A 19,026-nucleotide genomic window follows, 5' to 3' on the forward strand; every position below is an offset into this window, starting at 1 on the left:
GTTGGCCGTCGAGTAAGGCCTGGAAATGTAAATGTAACTCCACTACCAGAGAATGGAAAAATTGTCTTTGAGAACTGAGACATTGCTCCATCACGCTCTAAGATTCATGAATTGTAATAAGTCACTAATTCTAAAGTTAATGTTATGTAGCAACATGCATCACGCTGCCTCTCATATGACACAGTCTGTAGAGCAGAGAATCACCATCACCAACTAATTATTCCCTTCACAAATTCTTCAACACACTTACATTCAAACACATAAACACAACGACAGTGAATGAAGCTGTGACCGATTAGAAAGAGGACCGTACCTTACCCGTGCTAAGCTTCAACCAAGCATGGGTCATTAACAGCAGTACAATCGAGTTACTTTAAAGGAGGTTGCTCTAATTGCTCGGTAAGGGCAGGCTCTTAGTTTGTGAGACCCAATTACCACCATGCTGTTAGCACTCCTCCGCTAATTGCATTCATCAGCTTTAAATCGTTATCACCAGGCTCAACTTCGATTTCTATCAAAATCCAAAAATCCTCATTTCTTTGAGTTTGAGAATAGCTAGAGGTTAGTCATAATTCGGCGAGGGATAATGGGTTTACATTTGAGCTGTAATTAGAGACGAGAAGGAGATAGAAGGCTGCTGGCATATCTGATTCTGACACAGTGTGGGTCCTTTCTGCCACGCTGGGGCACAGAGCACTCATTTACTCTAAGATGCAGAGCACATGTGGAGCACCTTAATGTAGACAGATACAATATTCTGTACAATACATGGACACAGTCTTAGTTACATCACTCATTGATTTCCGAAGCCCAGCACACTGGTGGCAGTCGCCATATTGGATATGCTCTATCAACCTAACTTTCGGTCAACCTAGAAACAGGCAAAGAGCTGGAGCTTGAAGTTTACACTTGAGGAACTGCAGGTTTCTGCACTTCAAAATTGGCTCCAGGTTTATTGGAAATTCAAAGAAGTGGGTCCTAACCTACAAGACTGAGAAGTTAGTCAGAACATGCACCAGGATGGATAACCTGGCACCTCTAAGGTAACCCACGATACAATTATAAAAGAGGGTGACAAGTATAAACATATATATTTATGGCTAATAACCAAATACTTGCAGGCAGCTAGTGAGAAAATACAATGTTTGTCTTTAATGGAGAAATCAGAAATAAAAATGAACGTGCAGATATCTTAACATCAGTTTCCTGTATCTACAACACATCTTTTGACAAATAATGTAATTTTCTTGCCAAATATTGAGATGTCCCTGATTCTATGATGTGCATGAAGAATGAGAACAAAGCTCAAATCAGGGACTGTGGCAATATCTTCTTTCTCACAGCAACGTTAGATTCAATGCCACTGAATGTCTATCGTTTATTCTGCCAAACAGGCTCAGGTTAATGATATCAGTTCATGTTTCTAATGTTAGAATTACACTGGAAATGTACAAAACTTTAAAGCTGAGACTTTGTCTATGTGTCTCACAAAGTCAAGCCTTGGGCGCTGATCTGAATTAGAGATAGTTTCAAAGAACGGGTCTGTTCTGGTTATGACGCGTGCAGATGTTTGCAGATGCATGTTTGAAAGACTGCACCAATGCAGGACTCTGCCGACAATAACTGCAGTCAAAACTATAATAATAGGTATTCCCCTTTACACCCTGCTCCATAGCAGATGAATAAAAAGCCTTTTCTTATTTTTATCACCATAACACGACCCACATGATAAAAAGAACAAGCCCAGGAGTGAACTCTGATTTCCTCTAAGCATGTGAATAAAACTATTGACATTCTCTCTGCATACACACAGTCCCCCTACTCCCCTCCGCTGGCTACACAAGCACACACACAGAGGATACAACCAAGGCCACACGCAGCCACTCACGGCTCATCTATACAGCTGCCATTCAGACGCGTATAGCAGAGGACGTTTGATGGTTTTCTAATCTCGCTGGTTGCCACCGGGAGATGGGGCGAGCTGACCCCTGTCATCCCCACAGTGCATCTCAAACAGCCACACATCTCCATCTCAATCTCCCCCTGCTCGCTATCTTCGTCCAGCATTGTGTCGTCCACCTGCTCTCCAAATGTCAGCACGGATGCTCTGCAGCCACATCCCTGCACCTCCCCAGGGCGGGGGTGACCTGCTGCTGCTGCTCGGGATAATGTCATGTTACCTCTGGGCAAGGGGTCCACGCTGACCTGCTGTGTGGAGTGTGCGGCGGGCTGATATATGCTAACACAACAACAGGCATACAGATATGTTTATTGCATTACTCAGGTCCTTACAGGCCAGTAAATTTTGAGAATTAATGTCCTGAAGCTCCCGATGGGAAATCATGAGGAGGAAAATGCACGGCACGTAGGAATGGAAGTCCAGTTAGTTGGTTTTTAAAACCAGGAAACATTTCAGTCTCTGAATTATTTTGCCTGCATTGTGTTGCTGAGCTGACCAATGAGGCACTAACTGACCTGTGGAATAGACAATAAAAGCAGTGGCCTGTTTTGCAATAAAGCACAAATACACGTTTGGTGCTTTTCTTTCTGGTTCAGGGACTGTGCTTTCTGTTCGATACTAACTTTTTACAAAAACAGGAAGCTGTGGAACTGACTAGAACTTATGAATGTTTTGCACAAATAAATACATTCTTTACAATTTTGAACTTTGCCTCTGAATTGCTGATTACATAAAAACGGCAACGGCTTTCTCCAATGTTTTGGATTTTGACTGCAGTGTCCAGTTTAAACTCAGACACATACTGAGGTTCTGTATTATGTATTTGACTCCTAGTGAACTTCAGTTAAACTTTGACCGTTTAGAGACTCCACAGAAAAACATGAATGAAGAAAGAGGAAGAAATGATGTTAAATACAAAGTGAAGACACAACCATGTAATGTCAAAATAATTCAATTATCATTTCGCTGTTAGGATTTCTACTTTTGTTCACTCTGAATAAAAAAAAAATGTTTTTTTATTGTTCAAAACACAATGACTCAATCATCCCCAGAGGAGTTTTTGAGCTGGGCTGTGACAAATATTATTATATTCATAATATAATGTCTAAGCTGCATGGTGGTGCAGCGCTGTAGCCTCACAGCAGGAAGGTTCCTGGTTTGAATCCCCATCAGAGGGTGTGTGCATGACTCTAAATGGTCCTCAGGTGTGTAAGTGAGTGTGTTTGTTTTTTTGTCTCTGTATGTCAGAGCTGTGATTGACTGGTGAGTCACCAGTCCAGGGTGTACACTGCCTCTCGCCCAATGAGAGCTGGATCAGCTCCAGCCCTCCACGACCCCGGACAGTATAAGCTGTATAGATAATGGTGGATGGATGGATATTATTTAAAAATTCTAAAATAACTTTAGCCTTTAAAAAATAAACAAAAGGCTTTTTACTTTCCAGGCTTGTGCAACGAAACAATTCTTACTCAACAGGAACATATAACTTTTTACACTCTTTATTAATGTGACATATATGTCTCCCCTAATCTTTTCCAAAATCTAATCTGACTGAGGCTGAGAGTGAAAAAAAAAATGTTCTTGTTTCTTGGCAGTGGAGAAAAACAAGACAGTAGATGTTGCATCCTGTCGTTAGTTTGGTCTCCGGAGAATAAGTTTGTTCTTAATATGAAACTAAAAAAAAATAAATAACAAAAAGAGGAAAAAGTGAGAGTGAATTTGCATAAAACACAAAAGAATCCCCTGAAGTATAAAAATCAGCTTGAGACCGAGCCATTACAGTTTTTGTCGCACAGTTTTTAGAAAGTCTCTACCATAAGCAAATATGGAAATATTCCTCTGAATTCAAATGAGAGCGAGAGCACAGTTTTATCTTGTTAACAAGGCAGCGCGGCCTCCTGTGTGTGTAGGAGTGCGTGTGTGTATGTGTGTGAGTGTTTGAATATAGCATGGGACCTAGATTTAAACCTGAGCTCCAAAGTCATCCTGTTTCCAATTTGTGGAGCTCTCCGTGAGCTATGCGGCTTAATGCCTCATATTTAAAAATGTAACAGAGTTTACGACCTGTAAACGGCGCTGCTTAGAGCGCTTTTTATCTCCAGAAGAGATTTTTCAAGCCTGTTTTCTTCTCTTACAACATTACAGCGTCTGCCCTCACACTTACAATGACCAACAAACCACCAAGAGAGAGAGAGCGCTTGATTACTGCTTTTCAAATGAGACAGAGTGAGTTACTGTTAGGGATAAAAAGTGACCAAGTATCTAAATAGCTGAGTAATGAGGCCGCTGTTTGACCCAGGCACACCATCATTCTAAATCCAATCGACAGGACCAAAACAAATTGCACAGCCGAAAGGTACTTGTTATCAGACTCGCTCTCCCTCCACAGATCACTCTCTCCGCTCGCCCTCTCTCCTCCTCTCCACTCTTTCATGACTGGCTAATGAATGCAGATGGTGCTCTGGGGGATGCAGTGGTCTTATTACGGGGTTATGTGTGTATGTGCAGTAAAGCTCAGCGAGCTTACCACTCAGGCTGTGGTGGAAAGTTCAATTGCTTTGGAGAAGCCCCCCCCCACACCTCAATAAACAGAGGGGGCTAAAGAGGTTTGTTTATTGAGGCCCACCTTCATGTGACCTCCGTAACTCGGGGGAAGGGCTGCGTGATTACCCAAGTGTCAGTGTGGCCCCCAGAGAAGAGGGGCCGAGGTTTCTTGTGTCGGGTCTTCTCTCATTCGTTTGTAATAAATCACAGGAATATAAGCACACAAACCACAGGAGAGGGAAAAATGTAAAAAACCAAAGAGACGCTGACATAAGCTTGAAGATTAAATGGTTTATCTGACATGTTTACCGTCAAACAAATTGGATTTAAAACTCTACTGTCAGTCTACAACAATCAAATGTATTTAGAAAACAGGGCGCTGAAGGCCTAGCAGTTTGGTTGCGACCCATGAACGGAGGCCACAGTCCTCCAAGAGGGTGACGCAGGACCTGTGGCTGCTTTCCTGCATGTCATTCCCCACTCTCTCTCTATCTCTCTCTCTCCTGATTTCCTAATCTATCCACTGTCCTATCTCTTAAATAAAGACAAAAAGTAAAAAAAAAACAAGTCTAAAAATATATTCTGAAAATAATGAATTTGTTGATCAGATCATCGCTGTACAAGTCTATATTTATGGCAGGGGCCATTTTTTAAAACCACAACCTAACAAAGACAATTTGGTCAAAACATCTGGTGTTTTCTGACTTTTAGAAGAGGTACTATGCACTAGGGAGTTCCCTGAGAACTACCCACCATGAGGAGGAGCTTAAAAGGTTCTTCTCAAAGGGGTTCTAGGAACTAAAGTAGTTCATAGCTCCTGCAGTGCAGAATCACGAAAAAAGGATGCGAGGGTTCCAGCAGGTCCTCGAACTAGGAAAAAATGACCCATTTTGGCATTTTGTTATTGTGCAGGCTTGTCCTCTTTTTCTACATTAAATTATGTCATGAGATGATTAAAAAGTAAAAAAGGGATTCCCACTGATGTAGAGGTTGTAGAGTTGTGAAGCTGATAAAGGTAAAACACATGACGTAAGTTCATTCAGCGAGTTCAGCTTGACTAGACACAAAACTGTTCACGTGCAGCTCCATCTGTCTCCACACTCCAGTTCTGCAGCCACAGCAGCTTTAGTGTGGACGATACAGCCCGGCTCAAGAAGAAGTTCCAGTTGATTTGAGGGTCTTTGATGGGGGTTGGGGTCAGGGCTCTGTGCAGGATAGTACTTCTATTTTTTTTGGACACTAAACTCAGGAACTATTTATGTACAGACCTCTCACTGTGTGCCTGCAGGTATTGTCGTGTGAAAACAAAAAGTTTAACACAAATTTAAAGCAAGCGTTTGTCTTGAATATTATTATGTGTCGTGGTATTTTCCTTTACTTGAGTTAAGGGGAATATATAAAACCATTGAAAACCCACTGATTCAATTTACACTGCAGTATGTGGACAACAATGTCTCTTTACTGTTTACATTATCTCATGTTTCTTAGCTGTATTGATAAGCAGAATGATTAGTGAAAGTGCTTTTGACTGCTCTTAAAGACAAAGAGCCAAGCAAATGACCTGAAGGGTTTTCAGCGCTGTGTTTTAAATGTAATAGTGACTGAATTATTAAATCAATTTAAGTCATATGCATTTTCTTTTAGTCGTCATGATGAGCTCTCCAGCAACGTTTCCAGTCATCGTGATCTTCCATGCATCTCTCACCAATGCTTTCTACACCTGCATCTTTCCAAAGAACCTCCACACATGTGGGACACCCTTGTGGCCGCTTGCCCGTGTGTTGGCTCCCACAGCAGCACCAGTTTACGGGCTGGGAGCTCCCTGAGTCTCTGGCAATGACCCACCAGCCTCATCCTCCGAGATGCTATTGCACTTCATGTCCTAGTGTTCAAATGTAGAGAAAAAATCCTCAACAGCGTACCAGAACTTCTTTTTACTAAATGAAATGTATATACTAGGTGTGCTAACAAGATCCAATTCCTCCACTGCTAAATGAGAAATCTGAAGACAATGATCAAAGTTGTATAACTTACATTTTGGTCTGCGAACATCTTCCCGGAGCTGTTCCTTCACCTTGCCCTTTACAATGCAGCGGTGAGTTCATCCTTTTCCTTTGTGCATCGAATCATGGAACAAAGGTCAAGATGATACACTCAGAAGTTTCCTAATAAGCATACTGACCTTTTAATGCAAATTAAGAACACTACTGCTAAACAATCTCAAACCTTGTTCACAATCATTTACAGCTCGAGGACTATTTCCACACCTTACCCCTGCAAGAAACTCAGACATGTCACTACTGATGATTCAACGATAGGGATAACATTAAGCCCGCTGTTTTGAAGTTTTCCAAACTCACTAGTCAACAAATGTCTCTCAGCACCAGTGTGATTGTCTGTTTCTTGTTACTACACAGAGGCTAGTCACCTCCCATTTGTAGCAGTCTATCCACATATTAGGCCATTAAAGGGTAAATGATTCATCAGCTTTACATTTTTTAAAAATAAACCAAGAGAGCTTTCACCTCTTTTGTCTTTCTATCTAAAAAGCAGCTGGACAAGAATAGTGTAATAAATCATTTTGAGTCACATAACTAAAAAAGAGTCCCCAAACAAGAACACTCTCCTTGTCGCGTCTATCCTCGCTCTCTGGTGCCCTATCAAATGCGTCTGTTGGTCATGTCTTTGTTTGCAGATAACATGGAGTCCTTTCTCTTCCAGCCATTGTGAGCTGTTTGTCCTCCAGTGGAATAAGCTCATTATCTCAATGTGAAGTCACAGTTTGTAGCGATACGCTCACAGATCAGGCCGTCGCTCCATTAAGGGACATCGCTTTGAAAAGGTCTTGTCCCCTGCCACATACACACGCCCAACACACATACACACACACATGCATGCACGCTTACTGTACTGCTGTTACTTTATCCATGTGATGCTCAACTTGCAGGACTGCTCAACTGCTTAATTCCCGTGTGTACCAAAAACAAAAAAAACCCACAACCTTACAGTCCGTCTTTGCCTCACTGGTGAGCAGAGCAAAAGAGAGCTCGGCTAATGGTATCAGTTTCTTGTGTAAAAGTCGATGACATTTATCTGAATGAAGTCAGTGTGAGAGCTCTGAATCATCCAACACATGATGTGTTATCATTAAATGTCTGAGTATAAGTTGCATCATATTCTTTTTATTGTGATGGCTTCTTATTCAGAGTGGAAAAGAGGGCTAAATGTTTCCCTCCCAGGGTTAGGGTCCAAAGAAAACGCCTGATGTTTGTTTGTAGTTCGATGGACATTCTCGTGTTGTGAGAGGGGACAGTCGAGCATGCACTCTGTGGATTCTCACCTGAACATATCACCAGCCAATTAGGAAGCAAGCTGACTAAAGAAGGAAGCATTACGACTGCAGCAAGTCAATTTTACTTTAAATTTTTTGTGATGGCTTCTTACTGAATGAAATGAATGAAAACTGAAGGGTTGTTTATGTTAACATCTCCAGAAAAATAAAGTCAGAAATGTACAAAGTATTAGGAGAGTATAAAGGCCATATTAAGGGGAGAAAAATCTGAGATTTCAAGATTAAAGTCGATATTTTAGTTTTTATTTAAACCAGCAGAGCAGCAGCCATCTGTACCAAACGTGGAGTATCTTGTGAAGTTATATTTTAGTATAGGTTTCACAAATTAGAAAAAGTTTTATCTTTTGGCACATCAGTATCCCATTGGCATCAGTATCAGGACCTGAAAAGATACTGCAAGAAAATGGGGCTTTTCTGGAGAGAGACCCACACTGACTTGGAGGAAATTGTCTCTTTTGTGGCAGAGAGAATGGCTTTGAGGGTTCCCCTTTCATAATTTTTGCGCAGGCGAATGGCTGCTCTTCTGATACAACCTTTTAGAATAACAATTGTAACAATAGACTAAATAAAATCGGTTAACGAATACAAAAATAAATAAAAACGGCTTTATTCTCAAAATTTTAGAAAAACAAATTATTTAACTTGGCTGTAATACTGTAAAACAGATGCATATAAATATGAGTCATTTTTTATCTTTGCTACAAAATGTTTATTATCAATCTCTACAGAAGGAATAAGGCTAGTGCACTATAGTTAGAATTCAACATGTACATGTCTGTTTTCTATTTGAAAGCTAATAATGCAGTAAAATATCTGATTATCTTTCCTGTTAATGTGTTTACTACAGTTTGATTCTGTTGTTGATGTTCTCCTTCATTACTCGAAGTCAGTAGCTTCCATTATTCTCCAAATTACATTAAAACATTTTTGGGATAAGTGCTTTTAGATTTCTACTGATGGGCAATGACTAAAATAAGGACAAAAAAAGAATACATTAAATCACACCAGCACTTATCTTTAACCCTCAGCTCCTGCTGTGGAGCTGCTGATCAACTAAAAGTAGCAGGTTTTTGTTGTTCTGGGCGAGCTGCCCTGGAAAAATAACCATGACGAAAGCATGGTGTGTTGTACCTATGTGGCTTCTGTGAGACGATGCGCTGGTCAGTTGTCCCCAAAGAGACACCATACAGACGGCCAGCAGCAGCGCCCTTCTGCACATGCTCCGTAGGTCCCTCTCCTGCATTCTGGAAGAGAAGAATAGAACAAAAAAAAACATCAGCAGCGGTCAGCCATATTTCCATCACACAAACACTCAGATGTGCAGGCTGGCTCGCTTGGGCTCACGCCAACGAGCTCCCAGAGCTTTAGCTTGGCAGTCAGAGGTGGTCAATTAGAGTAACTCCTGAAATCACAAAGCTTGGATCTACAGAGCTTAAACGGGAAGTCTTGGCTGTGGTAGGGATAAGCCTGCTAAGGGATGCACACTGCAGGTACATGCAGCCAGGAAGTTTGGAGAAGGACCATAACAACACATATCAGCACAGACGTCTATTTAGACCCAGTATCACACAATCATAGCCAGAGGTGGTTTTTGACATTTGAGGGCTTTTATTTTTCTTGTAGCATCTCTTTTCAGTTCATAAGGCAAAGAACCACAAGACAACTAAATCTAAATGATAAATAAACACACACACACATATATCCACTAGTACTTGTTCATTACCTCCTAATGTAATGTAACAACATATCTCAAAGTAAGCACATCTGAATAGTCCAACATCTCTCGATAGGCCAGGTGTAACTCATAAAAATAAAAGATATGATGATGGAAAAGGCACCAGGCAATTTCCTACCTTTCACTAATGGTAAAACTGCCCTTGATCTCCAACCCTAAGAGGGGAATTATAATTTTTGGCATCGTCAACATCTACTCTGGCAAACAAATTCTACTTGAAAAATATCAAGTCACCATCAGAGGCAAACAATGAGGAAGCATTTATGCATTCGATACACAATGAAGCTAACCTTCTGCAAACTTTTCCATGAAACAGTAACAATTGATGTAAAAAATGTGTCTTGGAAAAAATGTCAACTAGTAAAAAGGAACAACTGTCCCCTTAACAACCAAGCAAAAAGACCGGTTGGCTGTTAGCTTAGCAAGCTTGTTAGTTGGATGTATTTCCTTCTCAATGGCTCATTATTATTAAATGAAATGGAGTTGTTTATCTCAGTGAGCCAATACAGGAAACACACGTTCCCTGGTAACAGATTGTTCAGGAGGAGCTAAGAAGAGAGAGTCACTCTGAGGAAAGAGTAGCAGGAGGGTTTGACCGAGAACGCCGTGGTTAGAAGAACCGGCTAAAACTGGATATAACCGGCCACAGCAAGCCGTTACTAGAACTGCCAAGGACTTATTGGACATTTTTGAAAGGTGGAGCCAGTGTCAAATTTAGCATAGCAACCATGCTCCATAATAAATAACTGTCTCTTCAGGAAATGACTGATAAGTTTAACCAGTTGCACAGCAGTAGGAGGATGTTACATATTAAAAGATGTTGCTTTGAGGCAATTTTTCAGATTTCCCCCGGGGGGAACTCCGTTTATAGTTTATAGTGTAAACTTACTTTTCTGCACCAAACTTAATCTCCAGCACCTTTTTTTTAAGTGGTTTTCTGGGGACTTAGACAAATATCCTCAGTAGAGAATTATTAGAGTGTCTTAAAAGGAGTTCAAGATTGTCTTCGGGCTCTATAACCTGGACTTCTTAATTAAACACGACACAATGTTACAAATAACTTGACGGCAACTTGAAAACTTTTAATCTGTCTGCGACAGCGTACTTGTGAGAAGTGCAGGAAAGTGGAGAAGGAGAGTGAATTAGATCTTAAAAGATCGTTACTGATCCTGTCCCTGGGTCTGGGATAATTAACAGTTTTGAATAATTAATGAAGTCACCACTGCTGTGACAGCCGCATTAATGCATACTCTGGAGAGTCATCATTTATGCTGATGTTAGATGGCTGCAGGTAAAAGAAATCTTGAAAAAGCCTTCAACATCAAGCCAAACCTTTCATGTAAACCTGACTTGTTTAGTTTCAACTGAATCCATGCATAATGTATGTTTCCCAATCTATGTAATATTTAGTGGAACAATAATACACAGGGCAAAAAGCCTGATCACCAGACTCTGCCTGTGCAGGAAAAGCCTCATAACCTATAAAAATATATTTTAACATGAAGGATCGGCTTTGTGACGTCCTGGAGTGAGATTTGTTTGAGCAGCATGAGACCGAGTCTGAAAGCTGGTGTCTCACGCCACACAAGTGAGAGAGTTGGCAACCCTGTATAAACACACTGCAATTTATAATGCCAATTTAACTGTGGAGACAGCGAGAACAAATGAAGTCTGTTTACTCTTTCTGTCTCCTTCTCTCCCACGAGCTGTCTCCCTGCTACCTGGGAGGTGAGTAATGTCGTTTGTGTGCTCCGTCTAAATGTGCTCAGCTCAGTAATCTTCATGTACTTTCAGAGGTCTGTTGTCCAGTAATACTCTCCATTTCCAATCCGAGAGAGCCGAGCGGGCAATGCAATCAGCAGCTCATCTCACTGCCAACACAACTCGCGTCGGCTCTCGTGAAAAAGCACTTGCAAATCACAGCTCTGGCTTTGAACGCTGTACCAGTGCAGCCTCTCAAATTAGTAAAATGCTCAGTTTCACGCAAAGAGATCAACTCTTGCTTATCTGGCAGAGGCCCACATCTGAGGGGGATGTTTGCTGTGACTGCCTTTGTACTGAGAGCCAGAGCCGGGTTAGATCTTAACAGGAGGCTCTAATTCTGTACAGTATCATACATGCTGATGCAATCACCATGTTATGAGCGCTGAGGATACAGACAAGCAGACAGACATTTTTAAAGGGACTTTTTGAAGCCTGAAGTTTTTGTTTTTGATTCTGTCTGGTCAGAGGTTGAGGCTAAACTAATGTGACGCAAACAAGCAGCAACCATGAGAACATTATGCGAGACCCAGCATTTATAGCACATGTCTCTTTTGAATCTTAGATATACTGTATGTTCATGTGTGGGCTAACAGAATGCCTGTAGACATTAGATTTCAGCCTGTCAAAGGGTTATTTTGTTGTCCTTTGTTTAGCAGAGAGCAGAAGGTAAATCAACAAACCAATTATTATCAATCTGTCTGAGTGTCCATTCTCCTGACCGTGATTTTCTTGGGTAAATGAAACTGTTTAATTGACTAGTAGTGTTGTAGTACTCAAAATCGCTCTTGGTCTCAACGTTTTTGAAGGCCTCGGTCTAGTCTCGGAATCGAAAGCATTTTTACTCGGTCTTGTCTCGGTCTCGGACTGAAAATAGAAAGGGGGCGTCAGGGTAAAAGCAGTCACTGAATCGCAGCACGTCGCTCACTCGCGGACAGTTAAAATAGGACTAGGGCTGGGAATCTTTGGGTGTCTCACAGTTCGATTCGATTCTTTGGGTCACGATTCGATTCAGAATCTTTTTTTGATTCAAAACAATTCTGGATTCATGATTCAAAATCAAATTTTGAATTAGTACATACTTGAGGATCTACTCCAGTCATCTGTTAATGAATTTCTTGCTGCTCCATTTGGCATTCTACTGAGTTAAAGAGTTAGCATTAGCACTTAGCAGGGAGTGACTGATTAGCCAAAAAAAAAGAAGAATTTTGGAAGTTAGGAATCGATTTAAAATCTCTGAGGTTAAGAATCTCGATTTTTACATAAATTAATTTTAGACACAAAAATAAGAAACAATTAAAGCAAGCTAAACTGACTCGTGTGGCCTGCTGTCAGGACAGGCTGTTAGATATTATCGTTGCCAACAGGTGTTGTGTGGATTTGTCTGCAGATCATTACATGTGTCAAACAGATACTGCAGCATTCAGGGTAACTCAAACAATTCACCTCACAGCTAGAAACCAAATTTGCACCTGTACTCCCTGTAGTTTCTTACAAAACCAACCAAAACCCCGTGCAACAGCAGACAACATGAAGAGCAGATGTTTCAAACACACAGACACAAAACGTCTAATGAGACCAGCGCGGCTCACCTCACTTTCTGTTTATTAACTTCAGTTTCACTTCTGGGTCTTTACAAAAATCAAAGTGAGATCCACGTTCATTTTTCAGTTTCTGTTCACCATCTTATTTTTTGTAACGTACTTGCAGTCAATGATAACAAGAAAGTGAGAAAACTAATAAATCTGCTCTGACAGCTGAACTCCAAAAATAATTGGAATTTGAGTGCTCGCTGCTCGTTGAAAATGAAACGTCTACCGGTTCGTCTGAGAGTGTAGATTCTGGCGTTGGGCAGCAGGACGCCAGGTTTTATTCTAAACATGATTTAAATCTACTCGAGCATCTAATTCTTCAATTTCCATCTTGTGTCTGTTCGTGTTCAGGTGGCCTGTTGGAGCTGGTTAACAGGAAAATTACTCCACCTGATGGATGTGGCACTGAGAGCAGGTGGCTCATCACAAAATGGCCTGATCAGGGTAAACCTATTTAGAGAGAGGTTAGGGCGGGTTTTTACACACTGGAAGCACACATACACACATTGAGTTTGAGGATCAGTTCGGGAGCTGTTTGTACATCAAGATAAAGTCACAGGTTTGTCCACAGCAGGCCAAATAACCTCTATACATTGTGTTTAATAACATTAGTAAAAACATTTTCTCTCTATTTTTTTATTCAGAACTGTTTGGTTAATTTTACCACAACTGTGCATGTGATATCCAAATGCTCATTTAAACGTACAATATGTTGAATTTTTACACTAAATTATCTAAATTTATGAGAAACTGACTTAACCTATGTTATGTATTTTTTGCTGCTCAGTACTTACATTCAGGGTCCAAATCAACTTTTTGACTCACCAGCCAAGGTGGCAGGTAGATGAAAAAATTCACCGGCAAAGAATATTATTTACCAGCCAAAATAAAAAATAAAAAATATTGTGTCCCATGCACATTTGTTACAGCACATTTAATTGAGAAGGTCTTATGTTCTGTTGAATCAATCACAGATTTTAGTCACGGCTTGGATAATTTCATCAGATCAGGAAATTGAAAAAATTGAAAAAATATATTTGCTCGCCTTTTATTTTTTAAAAAGGTAGTAGTTCCCAGTTTGCTGCATAAGAAAGTGGGACATTTCTACTGGAAGCTGCCGTCCTGTTGCTGTATGTGCTGCTGTGATAAAAAACATCATGTAAATCAAACTTGGATACATCGTCAGTTAACATATTTTCTCCCTTTCTCCCTCAGGTTTTGACTACGGCTTGTATGTGTTTTGGACGTCTGAAGAAGAATGCTAACAATCAACGATGCTAATATGCTGTTTTAAGAACAGCATATTAGCATCGTTGATTGTTAGCTTTTTAGCATTTAGGGAAAAGAAGTGTAATGCTAAATTAAAAAGTAGCTTCTAGCAAGTCCTGTTTTACTTTTCCACTTTGTTATTTCTGGAAAATCTGAGAATACTAAAAAGATATCTTGCATACTTTGGGCAAATTAAGTGTTGCGTAGCAACCACAACAACATTACACTCCTTGCACCCTTTGATCTGCTGCTCCTTCTGTTATTATTATGATAATACTAATAATAATTAGTGAGTCTTTCAGCTCCTGGTTGTGCAAACATCCTCCTCTCTGATTACGTCTTCACAGACAGATATAATTGACACTAATGTGTGTGTGTGCACGCGCACACACACACACACACACACACTCAGACGTCTTGCACACAACAAACTTCCCCTTGAGCACCTTTAGTTTGGTGGCAGCAGTGAATTAATGGGAGTACTACGACAGAGAGTGTGTTTACAGCTGTGATACATGACATGTGAGTCACGTATGAGTGGACGAGCCCAAGGTGGCGGCTTCTTGTTGGAGGGCAAAACAAAACCAATACTGCTTGTTTTATGTGCGGCGTTTTGTTTACCTCTTCTCTAAATATGACACACGGCGTGTTGGGTACCAGCAGTCATGCCGCGGGCTATACGACTTCCTCAGTTACATAAAACAGTTTTTACACTGACGCAGGGAATGTTTGCTTACAAATAGAGTACAGTGAGGTTAAATCTTACATTAAGGCCTTCATACATTTTAAATGTATAAATCCATAACAAGACTTTCTCTGTTTAGTTTACCTCTAACTATCTTTATATCTTATAAGATGCTATTTGATATCATATATTGTATATACTCTACTGTCCAAGTGCTTTTTTTATGCGCATGGTGAAGAACTCAAAGCCCAGATGTTTTTATGGTTATATTTATGGACCTGTTCTTAATGTTATTTGAATCACGTTATACATGCTTCAAGCTGCATTAACACATATGAATAAAGTCTGAGCTAAAGCTTTAAAAGTAACACAATAAAACTGCTAAACAGTGAAATATTTATTAAACTGAGTAAAATTATAATTTTATTGTACCTTGACATTCATTTTCAAATCAAACCAATGTTGAAGCAATTGAACTCTTTGGGCAGAAACCATATCTCTGCAGTGGATTAAGTTTTGTACAACTGATCAGAAGATAAATGAGCACCTGCCAAATGTAAGCTGGGGCTGAAAATTACGGTCTCCTATCATCATCTTATTTTCAAAAATAATTTTTTTAAAGTGAAAAAATAGCAAGGGGTTATGGGAATTATGATATCTCTGCTATGTGTACCTTTGAGTTGACTCCGTTTTGGGGCGCTCTGATTTTTACACATTTTTTAGAGGTACCATTACTTCAGACCCGGAACCCGATCGAAGAATTAAGTTAAATTTAGTTGGTCCGGTATTCAAACAGTTCTCTGACTGACCTCAGATCTCTCCAACAGCTACTGTATGCTAGCCAGAGAAATACATAATTTCATCGTTGCAACAGGATGTGTCTTGGCGTGGCAGCGGCCATGACAGACAAAATGTTTATCGTTGCCGTGGAAATACTGGCATGTTATGTCAGAAAGAAGTTCCATGATTCACTGCAAGCCTTGACGTCATCTTTAGTAATTGTATTGATTGAGAGCCCCCTGGTGGCAGAATCTACATACTGTGCCTTTAACATCTGGAAATGTGAGGGAGATGCTCTGCAGGATGTGTAATGCATACTATTATCTGAGCACTTGTTCCAGGTGAATTATTATGGAGCCTTTAACATGTCAAAACATAATATTCACCTTTTCCTTTCAGAGTTTGACAGCTGCATGAAACACAACTCCTGGTTGTCAGGGACTGTATTTTCTACATCACATCCCTCCTACAGTGCAAAGAAATAAGAAGTGTGAAGACCTAAAGCGTAATTTTTGAAGTCAGGAGTGAGAATCATGTGTAAATAAATACTGTGCTTTCAACACCTGGATTTAAGTGCAGTTTTATATTACAGCGACACTATATTCAATATATCAGAGAGTCTGTTGTCTGGCTGTGTCTTGCAGTGCCAGCACTGATGATAATGACTTTTTCTGCAATCCAGTGGATACCTCACATGTTTGTCTGTTCCTTGTTTTAAAGCTTTTTTTTTTACTGACGAGGTTGAATTCAGAAGCAGAGCCGCTGCCAATCCAAACTGCTGTCTGAACAACTGTTTCACAAAAGCATTGTGATGACGGGATGAGAGGGAAAGCGTGCTTCTTAAATCCCCACATGAATGGATTGAGGGACTGGCCATTTCCATAAAGTGATAGAATTTGCCCCAAGCATGGTTTTGTACCCACAAATCCCCTGCAATCCTCCAGATAACTTGAAACAAGAATAAGACTTGCACGTTACACAACTGGCGGCCATTGGAGGGTGTGTGTGTATGTGTGGTGGGGGCTGTCTGATGCTCACACAACAAGTGAGCATCAGACAGCCTGTCAGCGACAGCTTTAACTCAGCAGGAGTGATTACCTGACAAAATTATAACTTCTCAGGGAATAGTGCATGGCATGTAATCGAATGCACAATTAACAGTGCAGCATATGGCTCATTTGGCAGCTGAGTACAAAATGTTGAGGGTATGCAAATATGACAGAATCACAGGCGGAAGGTGGGTAAAACGTTAGCAATTCCAAAGCTAAAGTATATTGAAGCCCATTTATGTTTTACTCTGCTCAAATATCTCAAAAAACTTCACTTGAAATTTGTTCGACTTGCAGGTTCAGGCTTGTTATACAGAAAGGAAAGACCATAATACTACCAACTCTTTCTCCAAATCTCAAGACAGTTTACAAAAAGAGCAGGTCAACACCTTACTCTTTGTTATCTTATCTACAAAGACCAAACTTTAATCCATCATGAGCACTAAGCAACATTTGGCAAAGTTACACTGGCAAAGAAAAGCTACTTTTAAGAGGCTGAAACCTCGCCCAGATCCAGATGTTGAAAAGCCATCTGCTTAAAACTGTGTTGGGCTTGAAAATGGGTTACAGGGAGACGCAGGAAGAAAGAAGGATCGAGACTAACAGAGCAACAACAGCAGCAATGAACAAGTTAGATTTAGAGCTTGAATGTCAGTAAAAATGGTCAAAGTATGTGTAGTATTAGCAGTAACAGCTAAGTATGTTAATGATAGAGGTTGAAGTAGAGCAGCTCATAGACTCACTTTAAAATATTTAATAATGTAAGGCTGATATTGTAGTTGGGGCAGTGGGAGTCAGGAGTGGGCGGGGCGGGGGGGGTTTGGGGTATCTATAGCAGCAGGCCGTCCTCACTAATGATCCAGAGGAACCTACGAGACATGAGGGCTCAGGAGCTCCCAGTAAAATAATCATTCCATATTTGTGTTTCGACAATTGAGCATCCTCAAAGTCTTTATTGGCCACATGGGAAAACAATCATTTCTACATGGATGGAATATTTATTTTTCCTTAAATTCTAGGGAATTCTATTTGTGTCTCTTTTGTACAATTTCAGCTTCATTTACAGCCTGAAAAAACTCTGAATATATTTGTACAGACGCACCAATCCAGGGAAAGGTTTGTGTTAAGCAAAAGGCTGACACAGAAATCACAAAAGAACTCCAACGCAATCTCCGTCTCAATAATTAAAACACCTTTATAGTCACAGCATTGTCATGTTCTAAAAAACCAACTGATGTGTTTCATCTGGGACGCTTTGATCAAAATGTTGATGTAAGCTTAGAGTCACAACAGAAATGCTTGATTTTTTTGTCTCCTAGGTATGCTGCCCATGGAGAGAATGAAGGGACGAGTGTTTGGCTGAGAAGAGCACCTTCTCTCATTGATGTATTTACTGTGTTCAAGCATGCATTACTGTTACCTTATAACACCCAAGGATTAAGCTGTGATCAATTACTGTCCAGTAAAGGTCAGGGCTCTCTGTAGTAAAAATTGATTTTTATTGAGGAAACTTTAGATGATTTGGAGGTCGACTGCAGCAGGTCATCGCTTCTGTTTTTGTGTTTTGCTACCATTAGTTAGGACAGCACCATGAGGTCACAGTTGGGGTTTTTTTATTTCAATGTATTAAAACAAAGGTGAACTTGGAATGTCTTTTTAAACCCCCTTACATTTCTATGTCCCCCCCCCCATTGTTCACACAAAACACACACTTTAATCAGCAGTCAGAAGAAGGAGGAGAATTAGAGGAAGAGAACAATTAGAAGAAGACAGATAAGACAAAGAAGTACACAAAAAAAGAAAAAAGAGGAAGGAGAAGGGAAAGAAGGGGAAAGGTGAGGAAGGAGAAGAAAAGGAGGAAGATGAAGAGGGAAGAAGAGAACAAGGACAGGAAAGAGAAGAGAAGGAGGAAAAGAAGGACAACAAAAATGAACCAGGAGAGGAAGAAGAAGTATGAGAAAAATAATTGAGGGTAGACAATAATTAGAAGAAAAAAAGTAGAGAAAAAAAAGAAAGAACAGGAAGAAGGGGAAAGAAAAGGGGGGAAAGTGAGGAAGGAGACTAAAGAGAGCAAGATGAAGAGGGGAAACAGAGAATAAGTACAGGAAGGAGAAGAGAAAAGACATAGGAGGACAACAAAAACAAGAATGAGGAGAGGAAGAGGAAAAATGGAAGGAGATGCAAAAATGAGAAAAAAGACATGAAAAGAAGAAAGAGTTTGTAGCATTTAAATGGAATTGAGTTAAAAAAATACAACTAGAAAAAATATGTAGAAAAAAAGAGTGTGTTTCATAGCACA

At 40.2% G+C, this 19,026-nt stretch overlaps 1 protein-coding gene across 1 annotated transcript in view; it reads right to left on the reverse strand.

Annotated features, from left to right (window-relative positions):
• Positions 1–19,026, reverse strand: part of tafa3a (TAFA chemokine like family member 3a) — a 110,125-nt gene that overhangs the window by 32,026 nt on the left and 59,073 nt on the right. The window contains exon 2 of the mRNA XM_020629399.3: positions 8,988–9,100. Coding sequence (XP_020485055.1) covers positions 8,988–9,099 — 112 coding nt within the window. The 5' untranslated portion in view covers position 9,100. The remainder of the gene's footprint in view (positions 1–8,987; positions 9,101–19,026) is intronic.

Source organism: Labrus bergylta, chromosome 5, assembly GCF_963930695.1.
Source record: "Labrus bergylta chromosome 5, fLabBer1.1, whole genome shotgun sequence".
Lineage (NCBI taxonomy): Eukaryota > Metazoa > Chordata > Actinopteri > Labriformes > Labridae > Labrus > Labrus bergylta.